The following is a 21,592-nucleotide window of genomic DNA, read 5'->3' as shown; positions in this document are numbered from 1 at the left end:
ACAACACCCTGTAATTACAGAGGGAAGGAGTAAGAGGCTGCTGCTGCCGCTTGCCTCCCGGGAACAGCAGGCTTGGACCGTCCTGATGAATAAGTCACAAAGAATTCCTATTGAAACTTTGCTTTTATTTGCAAAAGACAACACATATGTACCTTTGTAATAACAAAGTCAGATCTTACCATTAATGCTTCCAGTGATTTATACAAGAAACTGCACAGGCTCACAAAAAAACTCTTTATTTGCAGTGACAAATCAGAAGAAAACAGCATGTACTTTTGCATGTATAAGCAGTTTCCAAACTTACCCTCAAATGAAGTTCTTGCTTTGTGATTCTGAGGTAAAAATACATGCACTGTGAGCTGTATGAAGGCATTAGTAGTCATGATTCGGACATACAAATAAAAACCCAGATATCAACTTCAAATACATTCAAATAAATACAAATGCGTGGAAAAACATCCGACGCCAGAGAGTGGTCACTTTGGGAAGTTAAAATTTTTAAGAAATCTGGCACTTCCGGTGTGTATTACTGTAGTACTCCAAGCTGATTTAAGTGCTTTATTCCCACTCTGACCACCCAGCAACAAACATATTCCTTCACTTTGTTCAACACATTTACTACAGAAGCATCAGATCCTGCAGAGAGACGAAGAATCTGACACCTTGGGAAACTGACCCAGGGGGAAACGGAGAGCAAAATGTAAACAGTGTCATTTCCAGCAAGCCCTCTGCTGTTTAAAAAAACGCTTATAATTTATAAACAAACATCACTTTTCTGTCCCCTTTGTTTATAATACAGTTTGACTTTCTGTCATTAAAGTTTTGCAGCAGAAAATGACTAACTAATCCCTCTTTGTGCTTGTGTGCAGTGCTTTACGAAAGCCTTGATATCTTCTGTTTCACATTTTGTCACATTACAACCGCAAACTTTAAAGCACTTATCAGAGATTTATGGTATAGACCAACACAAAGTGTTACATTACTTTTAAATTCACTTTTCATGCACATCATAAATCTGGTTTTTGTGGCAGAGGAGGAAGAGACAGATAAATTAAAAAAATGGTGAAAGAAACCTTGTTAGATTCTGCAAAAGGATTGAGACTGAAGTTCCCCTTCCTAAAAGATGAATGCACTGCAAAAACACAAAATCTCACTGGTTTTTTTTGTCTAGTTTCTTAGTACGCTTAAAATAAGACAAAACTAACGAACAAGTAACTTTTCAGCAAGATATAGGAGATTGTTTTAAGTCAAAAAGTCCTTGATGTTAATGATAAAGTTCTAGCTCCACCTGCAAATTATTTCACTTATAAAATGGAAAAAATGTAGAACTAATACTACTCTGTCAATATTGAACTATTATTTACTTAAAACATTTTCATCAATATTAATGAATTATTGACTTAAAACAAGCTTTTATATCTTGCTGAAAAGTTACATGAGTTAGTTTTGTCATATTTCAAGATATTTGTATAAAAAAACGAGGCCAGAAGTGGGAAATTTGCGGCCCGGGGGCCATTTGAGGCCCTCTGAAGGATTTTGTGCGGCCTCCACACCTGAACTCAATTCTAGAATTAAGTAAATCTGCCCTGCGTTCATAGTTGGTTGATCCAGACAAACACGTTTCATCATAAACAATGTTTTGTTGCTGAAATGTGCTACACAAATAAAATGTGATTGATTGATCTTTCAGGGCAGTTTTTTTCCAAAAATAAATTATTTCCCCTTACAAAATATTGGGTGCAATTTTAAAAATGTTACAAAAATATAACATTTTTGAACCCCATGTGATTTCTAATTTACCGATTTTTGCCCTCATTGCAAAAAGGCTGGACACTAGTGAACTAGACCAAAAATATTTGGTAGGAAGTTGTGTTTTTGCAGTGCACAAACAGAAAGCCAACTGTGAACCCTCTCAGATCTTATGCACCATTTTGTGTTGATCTATCATTATAAAATATTAACCAAACACACTCGGGTTTCTGGGACAATAAAAATGTGAACATCAATGTAAATAAATATTTCTGCAAGGCAGCGGATTTGCTAAGATGTATTTGACATTAACACAGGAGCACAACGGTTATCAGGAAGATGATAAACTGGAGCACTGATGTTCTGGTTCGAGTCGCCGCCCCTTTTTGGTGCAGCTGGTCTGTATGACAGTCTTTCCCCTGAAAGCCCTTGTAGCACTGGCACTGAAAGTCCATGTCAAGAAGCACCTTGTCTGAGTCTCCTAGCTCGCCGATGACCGTCAGTTTGCCTTTTCGCCTCTCGATGCGGTGTGTGAGGGGGTTGAGGTGAAGGTAAACATCCTTGTCCGGATGTTTGCGAAGGCAGCGGCCGTGGGAACCGCACAGGGTCTGGCTGCAGAGCTCTGCTGCCGTGGAGACGTTGAGGAGGTATTGGCTCAGTGTGCCCTGAAGATACGCGTTCAGGTCAGAGCAGGTGGTCTAAAGACCGGAAGAAAATGTATATTTACAGTAAATGTTAACATTTTACATCACAACGGCCAATCACTTCTTGTAAAAGGGAATATAATATGGCCAAATGCATTTAAATGGTTGTTTCATACTTGCTTATTTTACTGTCAAATTTGAAGTTTTACTTTGAAATCCAAGCTCTTATTTTGGTAGTACCTTTAGAGGAAGTAAATTTAACTCCGTTGAAAAAACAAAACAAAAAAAAGCCAAACTGGTTTGAAAGTAATTTTAAGCTCCTTGCTGATAACAGGCACAAGACATGTTAGTTTTCTACATTTAGGATGACTGTGAATGCACACAGGATTAATGAAAGTAAAGCTAAAGGTTTGCGATTGTGAGAAGCGTAGCTCCGGTTGCCATGCCAACAACTGGTTGCCGTTCCATTTATGCTAAACTTTAGCATCAGAGATAGTTTTTACATTTAGAAGCTGGTATTTTTTTTTAGATATGTTTGAATTTGTTTAGTATGACCCAAAGTCACTCTGTGTGTGTCTTCATCATGTTGTTCTAAAGACACATTCATTAAAGAAATGTTATGAACCAGTCAGAGCCACCAGCCACGAATGCTACATTCCTCACTCAATAATGTTCTGCAGTACTAAAAAACAACATTTAAAGTAACATATAAAATAAATTAATATAAAAAGAAGGTCAACTTTAAGAATCTGAGGTAATTTGAAGGCATTTAAAACAGTCTTATGTTCTAATTGTATTTATCTTGTCTAAGTAACTGTCTAAGGATTAAATAAGTATATTTATGCCTACCTTTCTTTTCTATAAAAATATATCCAAACATACACCTCTGGAAAAACTTAAGAGCCCACTGCACTGGACCCCATTGAAAACCTCCTGGTTATTGCACCAAATGTTGATTTCTGAACTGAGTTAAAACATTAGTATAATTGTTTCTAAATGAATATGAACTTGTTTTCTTTGCATTATTTGAGGTCTGAAAGCACCGCATCTTTTTGGTTATTTGAACATTTCTCATTTTCTGCAAATAAACACTAAATTTTTGCTTGCGATGTCAGACATGTTGTCATAGAATAAAAGTACAATGTTAATTTTACTCAAACATAAACCTATAAAAAGTAAAATCAGAGAAACTGATCATTTTAAGTGGTCTCTTATTTTTTTTCCTGTGCAGTAACTGAATTGTGGAAAGGTTCAATTCAGTGTTTGAATTGAACACTGAGAAATACATGGTCACTGTTTATCCATGCCGTTGAATACTAAGCACAAAAATTTAATCTCACTACTGGTTTTTTAACTTGAAGCTAAAACATCTTAAACTGGGATTAATCTAAATCCCAGGTTCACCTTTGAAGAAAAATTGAAGGCAGCTTGTGCCACTGCTGGTTTTTAAAGATATTGTTTAAAGGTATCCTACAGTCTCATAAAGAAATCTTTTGAGATCTGAATTGATTTAGGCCCAATTCATACCAATATATGTTTTACAAAACAGATTTTCTGCTGTGTTTGTTCCTCTTGTCCTTATATAAAGTACGTTTTTGGTGAGAAAAACTGATTTAATTTTAAAAAATGCTTTCTGGAGTGTTTTTTTTTTTTTTGTTATCTGTGAAGAGTTATTGTCTTGAGGTTATTAAACATGAATAAAAGGTTTACTTTACACATACCCACAACTCAAAACTGTAGATAAAGCTTTCCCTTCTAATTATATTTTAGGTTACATCCAATGATTGTTTAAGTTTTCTCATAAAGGTAGAGATACATTTTGTTTTCAACCTGTACTCACATTTCTCTCCCAGAACAAATCAGTAAATAATGTATCTACGATGTTACACAATTCACATTCAGAGGCACAAAAGCATGCTTGCACCAAATTACAGCCTTGCACAATCATGGAAGAAGCTCCTGGATTGATGGATTTTACATACAAGCCTCTGTTCTGCCAAGTGAACACAGATGTGCAAACAGGGAGAAAGCAGACAGGAGGGAGTAGACAAAGATTTGAACTTTGCACAAGGTTTTTATAGCCCACTTACATGCAAACTGTCTTTCACTGACGACTACACACTCTGAAGCTAAAAGCAGACCATCAACTCAGCAAAATAAGAAGAAAAACTTATGCAAACGCTAAATAATCACACTTTTGTGTGAGTCTGTATACATCATGTGTTTTTCTTCATGTTAAATAGTTTCCTCCTTCCACCTTTAGCAGACATTAATTTTCCTCCAGACACGTATCTTCTGTGTATCTGCAGAACAAGTGGCTTACAGTATAATTAGTGACTGACTCGGAGTCCTGAGTGTCAAATGACTTCACATGTGACAGGCAAGCAGGGGATCAAACTCCAGGTGAAAACTGTCTGCCAAAAGTATTCATACCTGTTCAACCTTTTCCCTTTTTCTCATATTACAGCCAAAAACTGTGATATTTAAGTGACAGAACATCATCATAATGAGAAAGGCAAGTGGTACAACATTTTTAAGTAATTACAAAATACAAATCTGAAAAGTGCGGCATGTATCTGCCTCTTCAAGTTAATTTCCCATAAATTAAAAGTAGGTTGCAACGCAAAGTTTAGGTTGTAATCTAAAGCTTTGGAAATTTCAAAGATGGATGCTTCAATCCATAATGTGAAACACCAAGTTTTCCCATCCCCTCTGTGAAACACGGTGGTGGCAGCATTAGGCTGCAGGCATGCTTCAGAAGGACAGGAGAGCTGGTCAGATTTTATGGGAATGTAGTGGGAAAAAAAAGGTTGATTTTTAGAGAAAACTTGTTTGACGCAGCAAAAGACTTGACATTTAGTTGCATGTTTAAGTTGTTGGCAAAAAGATAAATTAATATTTATCTTTTTGAATGGATTAGAACTAAATCTACTTAAAGTTATGGTGAAACTTGAGCAATTTTGCTAAGGAAAATGGACCAAAATATTAAGCATGTTGGATCCCAAAACAGTTAATGAGGAACTGGTGTTGAACTGCTTTCTTTGACTTTTGATTTTTTTTTTTTTAAGTTTATATCTTACATAATGTAGTATATTATTGCAGTTTGTGACTGATTATACATTTCTCACACTCACAGATATCTTTTTATGGACTGATTTTCCATCCTGTCTCTGATTGGCTTAGATTTCCTTTCATCTCTAAATAGACACATTGTTTGAGAAGCTGATGACGGCATGCAGCCGAAACGCATTCGATTTCTGCCCCTTTTTAAAACCTATGACTATTTATATGTAGTTCTTCAGAACCAGACAGTCATTTACTCTTTTCCTTTTTTACATTAAGGTTGTGCGCACTAACTTCCTCCGCTTAAAAAGACTCGGTCTCTAGAGGTTCAAAGATAATAGAGATTTACCCCAGAAAGCTTGCAGCTGAGATCACAGCATGAAGTGGTTCAACAAAGTGTTAACTGAGAGAACTGAATAAAATAATGCAAATTTAAAATAAAAAAAGAAAATAATGTATCTATTTCCCTTGTGTTTCACCTGCTTTATGTTGGTGTATCATATAAAATCCCATTAAAATGTATCGGCCTCCATATTGAAGAAAATTCTGGCATTGGTGACAATCTACCTAATCCATAAAGGCAGATCTATTCAGTCTAATTCTATGATTTATTATTCATTTTACATTACATTCATAATTCTTAATTGTTCTTTCTGAACTATTTGAAAGGTCTGCTGCAGTAATTTTTTACATGTTTAACCAAGACACTAAGCCTATTGTTTTCATCAGTTCCAGTTTTTTATTAATTAATTTGCATTGGCTGTTATACACCAAACTGCACTGACTGAATAAATTAAAGTTGTGTTTTTACATTTGACCAAGGTTTGATAACTCTGCACTACTAGCGCTGTGGTAGTGCAGAGTTATCACATAATTCAGTACGTTTATGTCTGTTTTAAAAAAGAAACGTTTAAAGTTCTGTTTGGCTGTATTGGATCGGTATCGGAAGTGAAAAAAGTGGATCACACAACCTGTGAAACGTGAGAGTCAGTTTATGCTTACTTTGTTTTTTGCATGCGTTACATCTCCCCACATGATGATTCCTGCAGCTCCCAGAGCGACACTCTCCCCGATGGTGGACACCAGGTCAAACTGGAAAAGAGGATTCAGCTCTTGAAATTCACAGGTCAACAAAACTGCTTGAAAAAAAAGGAAGAAATAAGCTTTTATTTTTTTCTCTTTCTATCTTTATGGATGATTAGACAGATCTTGAATGTAACCAACACCCTTCCTGCTAGCTCCACACAAATTAAAAGGTATTAGGGACATCTGACTGCTACCAAAACAGGAAAGGAAAGGACTGCGCCTGCCGATAAGGAAAACTGAAGAGCTGTAGCTTCACTCAGCATGGGATGGGGGTTGTGAGCTAGCGCTCCTCTGCAATTGAGATTTGTTTGCTTGACGGATGACATAAGTGCATTATATTAACTTTCCACATAGTCACTTAAAGGCAAGTGTAAAACAGGATACGAGTGTTTCTGAACGATAATTCAAACTTGTCAGTAGGAGAGGCTAAAGAAGGCGGTGTGTCACCTCTGTCAGCTGTTCCAGAGAGTTAGCGTAGGTGGGCCGGGTGTACACAAAGACAGGACGTGCCAACTCGTCGCCGGATGAAGCCAAACGCATCCCTTCTCTCACACGGTTCCGCACAAACTGCCGTCCTGGGGAAGAGGAGCGCAGCACTTTGCCCATGTAGATGGAGGGGAAGAGCGCCGTGCTCTCCGTCCACAGCCACTTCAGCTGCTCATTGCGGGCCACCTCCACGTCGGGGCAGCGGCCCGTGTAACCCTCCAGGGAGCGCAGGTAGTCGTGGTTGTAGCAGTCCGGGAACAGGTAGAACCCCCACAGATTGTTGGGCCGCAGGTGTTTGGCGCGGCGTAGCGTCTCCACCATGAAGTTCTTAGCAGACATCTCAAACTCCAGCTGGGCCACTTTTCCCACCTGCTCCTCGGACCAAGTTGGGTTCTTCTGGCGCACCAGTTCACGGGACTGTTTTCGGTAGATGTCTTTGGGTCCCCAGTTTCGTATCCAAAGGGGCCGCCACTCTTCCCAGTCAATAACTGCTAAACCTACAGCGTCCCGGTTTGGTATGTACTTATCAACACCTTTCTGCATTTCGCTGAGGTGCTGCGAGAGACTGGCGATCTGTGGCAGCCCACCGCGCGCCGGCATCTCATCCACCTCAAAGTAGGGGTACAAGCCCAAGCGGTCGTGGTAGAACATGGTTAAGTTCTGCCTGACAAAGCCCTCATTTGGCGTGGCCACAATCTGGAACTGGTCCAGCTGGAAAGAAACGCCATGCCAGGGGCCACACTCCTGAGTCGGGACATTCCAGGCAAGAAGAAGGGGCTTCTTGGAGTACAGGGGCCATGTTGTAGGTTTCACTTCCGAAGAGCAGACGCCGTCCCAGAGCAGAACAATCAGGAGCTGTACTCTCCAGTCACGAAGAGTCCAATGCAACATGTCTTCAGTTGTGTCTCGAGTGTCCTTCTCGGCCCTACAATGTAGAGAGGAAAATTTAGGTTTAGAAATTCCTGCACTCTCTTTCTCTACATATGCCGATTGTTTTGGTGTATGTAGTTAAGGTTTTAGATGGCATAACCTTAACTGCTTGACCATGTCCTACAAGGACATGTTCGGGACATGTCCTTGTTGAGAAACATCAACAACTGTTTCTTAACAGGTTGTTGCTGTTGCTAGGTAACCACAAACTACTCAAGAGATTGTTGCCAGGTAACCAAAGAGTGAGTGAGTGAGTTGAAGCCACTAAACTTGCTGTGAAAGGTTGAGCAGCTAAAGTGTTTCTTCTGTCCACATTTCCCAGAATGCTGGTTTCAAATGATCAAACAAATCTTCAATATCAAACAAAACTAACCAGATTGGATGAAAAAAAAACAGTTTTCAGCTGATTATTTCATTTAATGAGAGGCAAAAAATCAGTTTAAACCAACCTGACCCACCTGGTAAAAGAAACTACCCTCTAGCACTTAAGTAGAACCTGTTTGACAACACAAAGAGGCTAAAAGTTGTCAAAAAGCAACACATCCTGACCTGATCTAAAGAAATTCAAGGATAAAAGAGAAAGTTGTTCACATATCAGCAATGAAAGGGTTAAAGGACCCAAATACAAACTTTTAGGGAAAAACAAACAAACATGGCGGTTGTGTGATTACCTATGATTTGCAGAAGTAGGAAGTTTTCTCTCCATATGGAGTTTTATCAAGATATTTTGTGGTGCTACTGTAATAACAATAAAAAGGTAATTATGTGATTCATGACGCAGCATTCATGGCGCCACAAACATAAATACTGCTTTTGAATTCCCATTTGAAATAAGCTTCTTCAGGATGCCACCTACTTAAAGAAGACTGATCTACATCAATAAATTGCTCACAGTAACTGTATTTAACCATATTTTTTAACTTACTGACATTAATTAAAGCATTCGTGGAACATTTCCCATGATACTTTAAGTTTAGTTTTTCTTTAATCTAATTAATTAAAATTGATCAAGACAACAATAAATCAAAATTCTTATCATCTTAAGAAAGTTTTTGTGATAAATGACAACATAAATGCCAACCCAGATTCTCCAGCAGATGGAGAATGTCGGACCATTTGCTCATAACCTGGAGCTCAAACACACAAGCAATGAGGAGGTACAGTAGTTGGACCATTTCAATCATCTGTGTTGGAGCAGACTCGCATCTAAAACTGGCAGGACAGCAGCACTGAGGGACACTGAAGCAGGCCAACGATCCATAACGCAGCAATAAGTCAAACTCTGAATGGTTAAACATGGAAAAAAATATACTACTTTATGTGACCTAGTCAAAGTCTTGACTTGAATCCAACTCCAATGCAATGGGATAACCCTAAACACAAAACCCTCTAATCAGAATGAATTTAAAAAGGTGAATGGTGAATCAAAATTCCTCTATACTCAATGCCAGCTATTGCAAACATTTGCAATAATGTTGGAACAGCCGGTTATCAGGTTTTGTGGGGTAAAATACTCTTTCAACTTTGGGTAAAACAGAAAACTGCATTATACTTGTACTCAGGATGAAACATTAGAAAGTTACAGAATAATAATAATAATAAAACTATTCACTATTCAATCGCCATTATATTTAAAAATACAATTAATAATTTAAAAGGAAGTTAACAAAATTTAGTGTAACTGCTTTTAATTGTTGTCAAACTTGTCAGATTAACAGTTTTTACTTACTGAGAACATATAGATGTTGTCATGCTTTTCCAATTTCTATGTAAGCAAATAAACAAAACAAAGATTTAAAAAGCCCTACAGTCGTATCCACTGGTCATTTTATTACTCCGCTCCATGTTTTTCTTTTTCTTTTCTTTTTTTTTACAGTTTAGAGTTTAATAACAGCCAGTAAAGCAATTTTAAGCTCCAAGTGGATGGACCTACCTTTAACAGCAGACTGGGGAAGCATTCCCGTTAAAAAAAAAAAAAAAAAAAATCCCAGAAACTTCAGGCGCGTCTCTCCAAAACAATCATTTCCTCCGGGTGAGGAAGCTATGATGGGAAAACTTTAGAAAGGCATAAGAAAGGGTGTTGGACCGTGTCAGCTCGGCTCCCGGTCTTCCCACGGCCACTACAGCGGGGAAAAGTGAACTTACCCCCCGCGACGTTGTCAGTTCAAACTCCTTCAGTCAGAAAAGCTCAAACCATTTTCAGGATGTTCCATTCAGGCCGGGAAGAGAGGGGGGAGCTCTCCGGACATCCTGAAAACTCCCTCAGCGCCTTGAATTTCTTCGATAAAACGCGTTTCCTTTGCGTAACTCCTCACGTATCGGACGAGTGACCTAATCGACCATAACTTGGTCGTGTTTTATTCATTTTTTCCCCCGAGTTAATTTATTGGGTTCAGCCCACAATGTTTCAGTCCAAGAAGCTGACCAGCAGGAACAGTGAAACAGACACCCTAACTATACCAAGATCCGCGCCAGGACAGCTTGCAATGTCCCAAAATAAATTCACTAAAGACATTTCTGATACGTTATATCCCGCAGGGCACATGGACGCAGTTGCCTGCTGAATTTGAACCCCGAAACTCAAGGATTTTTATAGTTTATATCAAAATTCAGACATAAATGTGTGAATTTGCTGTTAATGTTACTATAACTTGATGTAAAATGGATTTTAATCAGGTGTTACTGAATAAAATCCATTCCAATCAGCTGCCATTAGAAGTCACCCAATTAAAATCAACATTCATGGACTTTAACGGGGACTTGTTTATGGAAAATTCACTTTTTGCACATTTTATACTTCCATTTGTGCTTCTAGAAACAATCCAAGCACCAAAAAAAAAAAAAAAAAAAAAACATCCAGACATTTTCTAACAATAAATTAATGTGCTTTGGTGTCTAGAAAACAAGCCATTTCAAAAACTTCTCTATATTAAGGTCTCAATACATGGGCACTCCTCCCAAGCAGAGCTCCACCCATTTCACTGTTGGAGGACCAGCAGTTTGGTCAGCAAGTGTTACCATTTTATGCACTGTACAATGGCTGCTGTTGTTGACTTACCGCTTGCTGCGTCCTGGCTGTGCAGGAGGCTCCACTTCTTCTGCTTCTGGGTCTGACTCCAGGTCAAAGACATACAGGTTTACCATTGGGTATCTGTTTGCAGCCATTTCCAGGTGTAAAAAAGGGCAAGTGTAGACATTGAGGTTGGGGGCGTGGCCAGCAGCAGCTTATTTGCATAAAAGTGACAGAATCCTAAAACATTGCATTCTGACAGAATAGGCAAAACTAAGCAAGTGAAATGTAATTTTTAAGATTGATTTTGTGCAAAAATGTAATGAACATTAAATAAATTGACTTAAAAGAATGCATAATAGTTTTTTTTTCCAGCCATACAACCTTTAATATAGTTTTTCCACCTCTGTGAGACATGCAACTCAGAAACCTTCTGAAATTTAAAAGACATAACTGCTATCATCCGTGTTAAAACGACAAGAAACGATTTTAAAAGTAGTCAAAATGAGCTGAAGAGGGAACATTTACAACAAAACAACAAAAGTCCCAAAACAGCCTTGAGATCCACCATCTATAACTCGATGAAAGGCTAAAAGTTAATCCCAGCTCAAACAAACATGATGAAAAACACTGAATTTATCCAGAACAACAGATACATAAATGCTTAATCATAATCATAGATGTAGAATATTACAGTACACTATTCGGATCGGTGCATTGTGAAAACTTAATCACTTCATGCATGAAAACATCAATAAGGCCCAAATTGCTTCCCTCTGCTTGAAATAGATAATTAAAGCCTTTATTCTCACCACAAACAATTAAAGTTTAGAAACTAATAAGAGGCTTAACAGAATCTCATAAATATCGTTCTAAATAAATAATGGTTGGTTTTATGTTGCTTTAATCCCTTTCTATAATTACAACAGTTAATCATTTTGCATGACAACTTCAAACCCATCTACAGTTATAGCCAAGAAGTATAACATTCATTCCAGTGAGGCCCATTTGTTAAAATTACTTTTTGAAAATAAGAACCATTAAGCTGGTTTTAAGCAAATGTTTATGAAGCCCATATTTTTGTAATGATTTTTCATTGGCTTGATGTAATATTATAATCTTAGATATTTGTGTTTTTATGAGCCTTAAGCTGAGAATCATCATAACTAACATAAATGACAACTTGAAAACATCTGTTTTAGTAAATCAAGTTGCTGAAATAAATTAATTTTTAAATAATATTTTAATTTATTGAGTATTACTCTGTGTAAATAGGATCACTTTGTTACAGCTACATCTTTCTATAAGTAAAAATGTAAATATATTTATATACATTCTGTATAAATACAGAATTTATACAGAATTTGCATGTATTTAAATGTACATGCAAATTTAAATATGCATGCATATTTACATATGCATGTAAATCAATTATTACATGCATATTATTAGATGAGTCTTGCATTCATGTTTTTTTCCCTTAGTTTGGTATAAGCGATGTGGCTCCCTGCCCAGGGCTTCACCGCCTGAGGGTGTCACAGGCAGTCACAGGGTGTCACAAGCACTTTCTGTTTTTTAACTTTAAACAACAAAAAGATTGTTCTGTCACTTATTTGAGTGCTGAGTCAAAAGGGAGCGGGGCAGCTGCCACCACAGCACTTCTCTGCAGAAATGTGTCGAGGCGTGGCACAGAAACAGAGACTGGCTCAGGCGACAAGTTGATCAGAGTTCTGAGAAATGTTTATTTTGAAATAAACGATCTCCTGATTCTACACTTCATTTTCCTTAGAAACTTCTCAAGATGGGAAGTTTGAACAGGCCGTTCAATAGTGCAGATATTGTATGTGTTAATCTTCATAAATGTGGAGATTTTCTTATAAGAAAGTTGAATAATCAGTAGAATCCCAACTATCAATGTGTGCAATATCATAATAGTGAAGAAATATGGGCATGAACATTTTGGTTTGCTATCATATTTCACGTCTGATGCATGCACATTCTACATGCCCGTGATTATATCTACTGGATGGACTTTCACTGCCCTTTGTGCTTAAACCTGAGGCTGAATTGCTAAAAGAATAATGAGCAGTGGAGGAAACATTGTGAAAAAAGAATGAAAAATGCACTTTCATTGTAATCTATAAATGTTTCCACAATGTCCTGAAGCCAGACTGGCTTCCATGGCTGCAGTCAGCAATACTAAAGCCAAAGTCCACTGTTAAAAAGTCAAAGGAGGCATCTTGAGTTGCAGTTCTGCACATTGAAGATACAACATGAAAAAGTTTTTCTGTCCTAAAATCACAAAATAAACACAAGAAGTTGGCTTAACTCTACAGAGACGATGTCCTTTGATCAGATTAGACTAATGCTGACCTTCAGCTGAGTGTGAACAGCTGAACACATGGAAAAGTACCTCATATCCACTGTCAAAGCTCCAGTGCAAAACATTTATTAAAAATATATGTTTTTTATTTGTTTGTTAAAATATCACCATGTGGGGACTGTACATTATGAGGCAGATAATCTGTGAAGAGGTCGGTCATCTCCTCCTACTAGCTGCAATTACTGTCTGAAGATAAACACTGCTCCCAACCAAAAACAACCTATCAGAGTCAGGAGGAAGCTCTTAGTGCTGCCAATCGATTTTGTGAACGCGCTGCTAAATGTGCTAAAGTCGTAACAACCTACCGCTACAGGAAAACCATTTATCCACCGTTATTGGTGGCTCTGCTAACTAGCTTGGGCCTTCACAGCAGGCACTGCTGTCAGGGAGAAGCTGTATCATAACAGAGAGCAAGGGAGAGTTGAGGGTTAAGCATGATTGGCAGCGCTAAGACCCTCCTCCTGGTCCTGATTGGTTGTTTCTAGTTGGCACTGGGAAATAGTAAAGGTGTTACAGTTTTTCATAGATTATCTGTCTCATTCTGTACACTGCAAAAGCAACAAAAAAAACTTACCAAGTACACAGCAAATTCTGCAGAGTCGCAGAGTTTGTTTGGTCCTTTTCAGAATTGGCAGTAATTTAACTCTCACAGAGTTATTTCAACAATAGTTTCAGTAGTTAGAACTATTTCAAGTGTTAAAATTATTCAATTTCTTGTTGAAATAACTTGGAAAGAGTTAAAATAACACCAATTCTGATAAGGACCAAATAGACTTGGCATAGTGTTGATTTAACTCTGCAGAATTTGCTGTGAATCTTTGATCTAATTTCTAGTGCAAATATCTTACTGTACTTGAAATAAGATAAAACTAACTTACAAGTAACTTTTTTAGCAATATATATAACAAGACAATTTCCCCATGTTTTAAGTTAATTTATCTGCCAATAGAACTAGTATTTTTTCATTAATATTAAGAAGTTATTCACTTAAAACTTGCCTTTGTATCTTGCTGAAAAGTTACTTTTAAGTTAGTTTAACTCATTTCAAGTTTACGAAGATATTTGCAGAAACTAGACCAAAATTGCTTGATAAGATGTTGTGTTTTTGCAGTGTACTGTCACAACATAATGGCATTTTCAACAAATATGAAAAAAGGGTACATACTGCAGCTTTAAGGTATAGTGGAGAACCTGTGTTGCTGTGGGCTTCTTTCTTTTCCAAATGTCCTTGGAACCTCATATAGTGCATGGTTTTGCAAAGACTTTTAAATACTTGCAGTGCACTAAAATCTAAGAGTGTCCGCATGTTTATTTCCTCTACGGTAAAGTGGATAATTTGAATTTAAACTAGGTCTTACTTGTAATAATCAAAGAGTGTGAAAACTCACATCTGTCCTCATAAAGGAGTTAAAGTGCAGCGGTTTCCTTTCAAGCACAAACTGAAATAAAGCCTCTGAGATAAAACTTTAAGGAAGGAAATTGCACTTAAAGATATTGAGAGACATCTGGCAGCAGCACTAAAAAGTAATGCCTAAATCTAAAAGCAGTGGTGAAACATCACTGTTGGCTGTGTTTTTAAAACAGACAAATGTGCAAGCGGTCTTTCTGTTCAGTTGAGTGAAAAATTGTATGCAGGCCTTCTGCTTTTATTCAAACGGTGTTCGTGGGTGTGTTTTTCCACCAGCGCTTTGAGCACACTTCAGACAGTGGGTACACAAGGCATCTGGTATGCAGATGTCACTGCTGCCTGCCGGCATGTGACGACAGCCAGAGGCAATGACTCACTGAAGTACCCAAGAACCACATGCTGTCATGGTTGCCAAGTACAGCAGATATGGATGGGGACAGAGGACGTCTGAAACCACTGAATTAAATGAGCAACTAGAGCTTGTTTGCCTTTTAGATTTTTAATCCGGCCCACCACAGCTTTTGATGTGGCCCTCGGGACTCCAGACACCAAATCACATTGATTAGTGCCTCTGTTTTTTTGTTTTTATTTGTGAGTTTAATGAAAAATTTCTGAAGAAATGGTCAAAAACACCAAGTTTAGATGTCTTCTAACTCCCGCCTACAGGTGGCAGTATATCTTACTTCAGCTTTAACTGATGTCAAGGTGCAGTCCGTGATTGATGTGGCCAGTAACAAAAAGTCACACTTAATGTCATACAAAGCGCAAATATTGCAAAATTCCTTGCAAAAATATCTAAACTAGCACTACAAAATCTTTTTGATTGCAAAAAATTACAAAAACAATCCCCAAATTCTACAGAGAATGATTAATGTGAAATTTTTTTAAATATTCTTTTATTTTAAGAGGTACTTATAGAATACAATGCAAAGTATTTATTAAAATGTTTAACAGTTTGTTCAAAATTCACATTTTGCACTTTTTTGTACTTCAATTTGGATTTCTATTGCTTCTAAAAACAGCGTAAGCCCTTTAAAAAAAAACAGAACCGGTTGGGTAATAAGTTAATGGGTTTTTTTAAAGCCATTTTAAAATCTCCAGAATGTAATGTCACAAATCAGCAGGCACTGCCCCTCACCTACTAACCTCAGCAAAGCCCGGCCCGTTACCTAGCAATCCCAGTAGAAGCAAAGCTCCAGGCAGCATATTTGATTGGCTGGTTTTACCACTGTACAATGGCTGCTGGAAAAGATAAGTCTTTTGTTGTTGACTTACCATCCACAAACCACTTGCTGCATTCTTGTTGGTTGTGCAGGAGGCTCCGCTCCTGCTTTTCGAAGATACATGGTTGTATAGCAGCGCATCAGTTTGCAACCATTTTCACATGAGAGTTAAACTTTGAGTTAGGGGTCGTGGCCAGCAGCAGCTCCTTTGAATTTAAAGTGACAAGATGCTCAAAAACAGCTCATTCTGAAAGGAGCCCAGAGTAGGCAGAACTAAACAGACTAAAATCCTTTATATCTAAGAATGATTTTGTGCAAAAAAATGTAATGAACATGTTTTTATAACACATGAACGTATCTTAATGTCTTTATGGAAGTATAATCTGTCACCTTTAATGAGTTTTATTAATACATTCTGGCACAACCGGCTCAAGAGAACATTTCTGATCTTGATATTGGCGAAATAAAAAGGAGTTTGACGCCTCTGGTGTAGATGGTAAAAGATCATTTAAAGTGCTGCTGTTTCAACTTTTCAGGTCAGAGGTCAAGGTTAGGCTTGTGTCTAAGGAGTGCTACTTGTGATGTCTGAACACATGACCAGGGTAGCTTTGACGCAGGAAGATGCCGTTTTCCCTTGTCAGGATGAGTTCCTCTGCTTATCCTCCAAGCTCTGCTGACTCACCTCACCATGTCATCAGTTTGTCCCTCTTGCTCTTTTTCTCTGCAGAGAGGTTAAGGGAAATCTAGAACGCAGGCGACCCATGATTGAGGACAAAGAGGGAGGAAAGGAACACGGATTCGACTCCATTTTCCTCTTGTGTCAGCTTCCCTTTGACTTCGAGCTCCTGAACTTTACATCAGCAGGAACAAGTGAATGCCAGGAAGCGAAAACAATGGGAGGGAAAATGGAAGTGCACAGTGCCACTGTGTTTCCTAAACACTGTAAATCTCATTGCCTTAAGGTTTAACCTGGACCCAACCCTTTGTCAGTCCCACAGGGGCAAATAGATTTTAACATTAAAACATCTGTTTTATTTACTGGAAGTTTGTTTTTTTTTTAGAAAAGTTGGTTAAAACATTGCTCAGATAGCTAATGTTTCATAAAAAGGCATGGCACTACTTTACAATATGTTATCCATTAATCTATAAACACAATTAAGAACTGTTTATTATGCATTTCTTAAGGATGAGAAGGAAACTGTATGCTAACAAGTATGTGTACGAATGCTTAATGTGCTACAAGGTAGTCTGAAATGTTTACTATAACAACTCTGGATAAAATGTAAGCTTTATTTTAATGGGCTCATAAGATACTAATCCTAATCATGCTAAAAAAAAAAAAAAGTTAAATAAATTAAATATAACCTACCCAGCCATACAGTCACAGTGAGCTGTGACTGTTCTCCAACATGCTTCGTGTCCAGACACGGACATGGAGGTTTCTGTGGATCGAAGCAAATTTTTGACCTACAACAATTCGCTCCAACGTCCTACAACAACTCAACATTAACGTATAACTCCAGCATGAATTTGGGTTAAAAGAAACTAAATAAATTATTTATCGTCAGATCCAAGCTCATAGAAATAACATGGGTTAGTTCGTTGTTAGCCGTAGCATTGTTATCATAGACTAATTACTTAAAATAGCACAACTCACTACTCACCCGGCAGAAACAAGTCCACAGTCATTTAATGCTTCTTTTGGTCCTAAATGCTTGACCCAACTTGAAACGAAATGATTGTTTTCTCCAGGCTTTTGAAAACTTTCTTCTAGCTCATATAACATGAGGTCTGCAGCACCAGATAGTTAGTTATGTGGATTGCCTCGATGCGGGTAAATCCTCAATAATACAAGAGAAGTCTTTTTTACAGAGGTAATACGGATTACATCCTAAATATATGTGCATTTTTGCCTTGTCTGTTCCAGCCTATTTAGGGCTTTAGCGTACTGATCAGTTTTGCTTTGTTTTGAACCGGAGAAATCCACTTCCGGCCCTCCATCTGAATTTCGCGCGTCATCCGGGTCACGTGTCTGAAAGCCAGCAATACAAAGGAATACAAGCTACAAGCTTCAATAAGATGGTGCAATGAATACAATAAAGAAATAAAATGATACCTCGCTGTCTGATCCTTCTTTAGAGGTTGAAATGATGTCATGGTAACTAATTTTCAGCAATCATAAAAATGTTTTAATTTATTTTTTTTTAAAAAGCAATACAATGGAATTAACACATATGGCAAGACCTATAAAGCAATAATAACGGAGCTAAGTATGGCAAGACCTGTTAAGCAATAGTAAGGAACACAAACATAAACAAGGATCAAGTGATTGTTGTTTGAATACTGCTTTTGTATACAATAATAATACTAATATTGCTGAATTACTTGAAACATTTAAGTGCTATAAAGCATAAATAAGAAACTTGTAAATAGTTTTTTAAAAGCACAGTAATACCTTCAACAGAACTATTCCTTTATTAAGTTACTCTAATAAGCAGAACTGTTTCTTAGAAATCGTTTTTCAGCTCCATTTCATTCAAATGTGCTGTGTAAGATATATATATTGCAAAATAATTCATCAGCAACATCAGTCACAGATGTTTCACTTTAAGCCGCTTCAGCCTACATACTTCTAGGAAAGCGGTGTCTCCTTTTTCACTCTTTATAATTCAAAGCACATTGCCATACTTTTTTTGGAGGACTGCAGATAATTCATGACGACTGACTCTCATATCCACATTCACATGGACGATTCCCCCTTCCCCGCTTTACGCTCACATTGTATACATCAGGGAACACATTCCACAGGTCAGAACAGTGCTTCACATTGTCACTTTCACGAGGTTCATAACTCCTATGCTTCATCCTTCTGGTGGAGGGGGAACTTGCAGCAAAACTTCAAAACAGGAGCAGAGAGGAAACACATCAAAGTGACTGACCTCTGACCCAAGAACGCACCCAACCACATTCCACTCAATTACAGACACCAGGGTAGGGCTGCAAAGGAAGCCCTACCCTTTTATTGTGGAAACTCAGCGCACACACAGAAATATATATTTACATTACCATTAAAGTTTGATCCTCAGCCAACTGGTAACCACCTCAAACACGTCATATCTCTTTGCACTCAGATCACAAAAATTCAACCTTAGTATTCTGGATATCCTGCTTTAACAAAGTTATCACTACATAAGGAGAAAACATGATAACGGTGGTGTTGATGCAAGAGAACACAAAACCACACGGCTCATGTCTCAGGAGGAGACATTGCTCCCATCTAGTGGTAAGAAAGCGTTAACTAAATTTTATGACGTGATTATTTAAACCAGGAGTGTCCAAAGTGTGGCTAAGGGGACATACTGTACTTTTTTCGTCAAAAAAAGTTACTTTCTCCTGACATTCAAGTTCTGTTTCGCTGCTCTTGACAGTTGAAGGTTGCCATAGCAACCAGTAACTGACAACTCGTACCCGTTTTTTTTCTCTTGCTGCTTGTAACTGTTGGGCAGAAGCTGCTGGACTGATGTTGACCACCAACTTGATTTTCTCTCTTGTTATAGTCAGAGGTGGGCAAAGTACCCAAAAATTGTACTTACATAGAAGTAGCACTACTTCAACATATTTTTACTCAAGTAAAAGTAAAAAGTAGCCATCCAAGAAATTACTCAAGCAAGAGTTAAAAAAAGTATTTGGTATACTCAGGTTCTGAGTAACTGATCAAGTTATGAATCATTTAATATTTAAAAATTACATAATGATATGGACCAAAATACAATGTTTATTGCAAATTTTGGTAATTTAAGGACAAAAAAAATTATAATTCATATAAGTAACAAAAAATAACAAAATTGGGCAAAAGAACAGTTTCTTTCAATAAAAAACGAATGAAACTTTAATAAAAACTCCAGGTATGTGTCATTGTCTGGTGAATTTTTGGTTAAAACATAATTGATCTTCATTCAGTGAAGTTCCTGAGGGTGGGTAGAGTATCCTGAAATATAGAATAGAATAGAATAGAATAGAATAGAATAGAATAGAATAGAATTCAACTTTATTGTCATTGCACTGTCACAAGTACAAGCAACTCTACGAGATATAAATATTTATTTACAGATGTACAAGACTATGTATGTATGGACTATAAGGGGTTATAGCAAAGAGATATACAGTAGATATTGTGTATAAATATAAATATAAATATGGGAGCTATATGCACAGATTATACAGATTATACAGAATATACAAGAATGATAGGGAATGGATTATATATGTATATAATATAATACAAGATAAATAATGGCAGATAAAATTTACAGGTTGTATGTGTGTGTGAAGAAAACAGTCCGTGACGTGTGTGTGTGAAGATGGTCTATATACTCTATACCACTGAAATAAAGTAAAAATAGTGATACTTTATAATAAAATTACTCAAGTAAAAAGTACAGCGTAGTAAAAAATACTCTTAAAGTTTATATATTTTTAAAAAAACGTTAAGTAAATGTAACTACCAACTCTGCCTGACATTCATTGGTAGATAAATTATGTTTCGCTGTTCTTAACGGTTGGTGGTAACCATAGCAACCAGTAACTGACAGCTCCTCTCCATTTTTCTGTTGCCGTCTGTTAACCACAAACTCGATTTTCTCTCTTGTCATAATAAATACGGTGAACCTGAGCGTGTCTGTTGTGAAATCAGCCATATTAGACCCGAGACGAACAGAGCTTACAGACGATCTAAAGTCATGTTAGGTACTCAAGAGCCATCCTCATGTTCGTCAAACAGCAGACAAGGAAGCAGGAGTCTCTGGGAAAGGTCAGTCGGCTCCCAAACCAGACACCATCATTCTCAATCAGTTCTGCTGGAATTAAAGGTTTTTAAGAAATAAATGACCCTCAGTGTGGGATAAGTCGCCAGCATTTAAAAAGGCTTTAAAGGAAATTGCACAAAAAAAAAAACTAGAAAATTACTTTAATGTTTGTGAAGTCATTTAAAAACATCTTAATGGGTCTCTGAATCCCCAGAACTCAGACTTAAAACAAGCCGATCAAATAAAGACAGCCAAGCAAAACCACGACTAGCCTTCATTATTTATATGTTTGGTGTATTCTCACAGGCAAAACTAATTGACATCACACACTCAATGGCCACTTAGGCGTCTAGACGAGATGACGTTCAGACTGAGCACCAAAACAGGATGGGAAGGGGATTGAAGTGACTTTGAACGCAACACGGTTGTTGGTGCCAGACAGGATGCTCTGAGGATTTCTCAAACTATTCATTTATGAGGATTTTCTCACACTATTATCTCTAATGTTACATAGAATGACCTATTATAAAACAAGTCCAGCTTTTTGTCCTTTTTGTCAGATGAGAATGAATGGGCTGGTTCAGGACAACAGACAACAAGAGCTCAAATAACTTGCTATAACTCAGGTATGAATGGAGAAAATGTCAAACCTTGATGACATCAAGCTTTACTAAACTGGACAATAGTTTGGATAAATATTTCTAGTATAGACGTGTCTCGATTTCAGTCCAAACATTCAGATTGTATGGTCACAATTTGGTCAAAACAATATGAAAGCATGGATTTAACTTTGAGCCCCATTAGT

The 21,592-nt window shown here is 37.4% G+C and overlaps 1 protein-coding gene across 1 annotated transcript; it reads right to left on the bottom strand.

Moving 5' to 3' along the window:
• Positions 1-220: 220 nt before the first annotated feature.
• On the bottom strand, positions 221-10,197 carry LOC114135150 (hyaluronidase-2). Its single transcript, XM_028002134.1, has 4 exons — positions 9,892-10,197; positions 6,990-7,953; positions 6,459-6,548; positions 221-2,447 (listed from the first exon to the last, which is right to left on the bottom strand). Exons 2-4 carry the CDS (start codon positions 7,917-7,919, stop codon positions 2,058-2,060), a joined length of 1,410 nt encoding a protein of 469 aa, XP_027857935.1. The 5' UTR covers positions 7,920-7,953; positions 9,892-10,197; the 3' UTR covers positions 221-2,057.
• Positions 10,198-21,592: the final 11,395 nt, after the last annotated feature.

The sequence above is a fragment of the Xiphophorus couchianus genome, chromosome 20, assembly GCF_001444195.1.
Source record: "Xiphophorus couchianus chromosome 20, X_couchianus-1.0, whole genome shotgun sequence".
In the NCBI taxonomy this organism is placed as follows: Eukaryota; Metazoa; Chordata; class Actinopteri; order Cyprinodontiformes; family Poeciliidae; genus Xiphophorus; species Xiphophorus couchianus.
The sequence above is the reverse complement of the archived record's forward strand: the minus strand, read 5'-3'. Positions and strand labels throughout refer to the sequence as shown.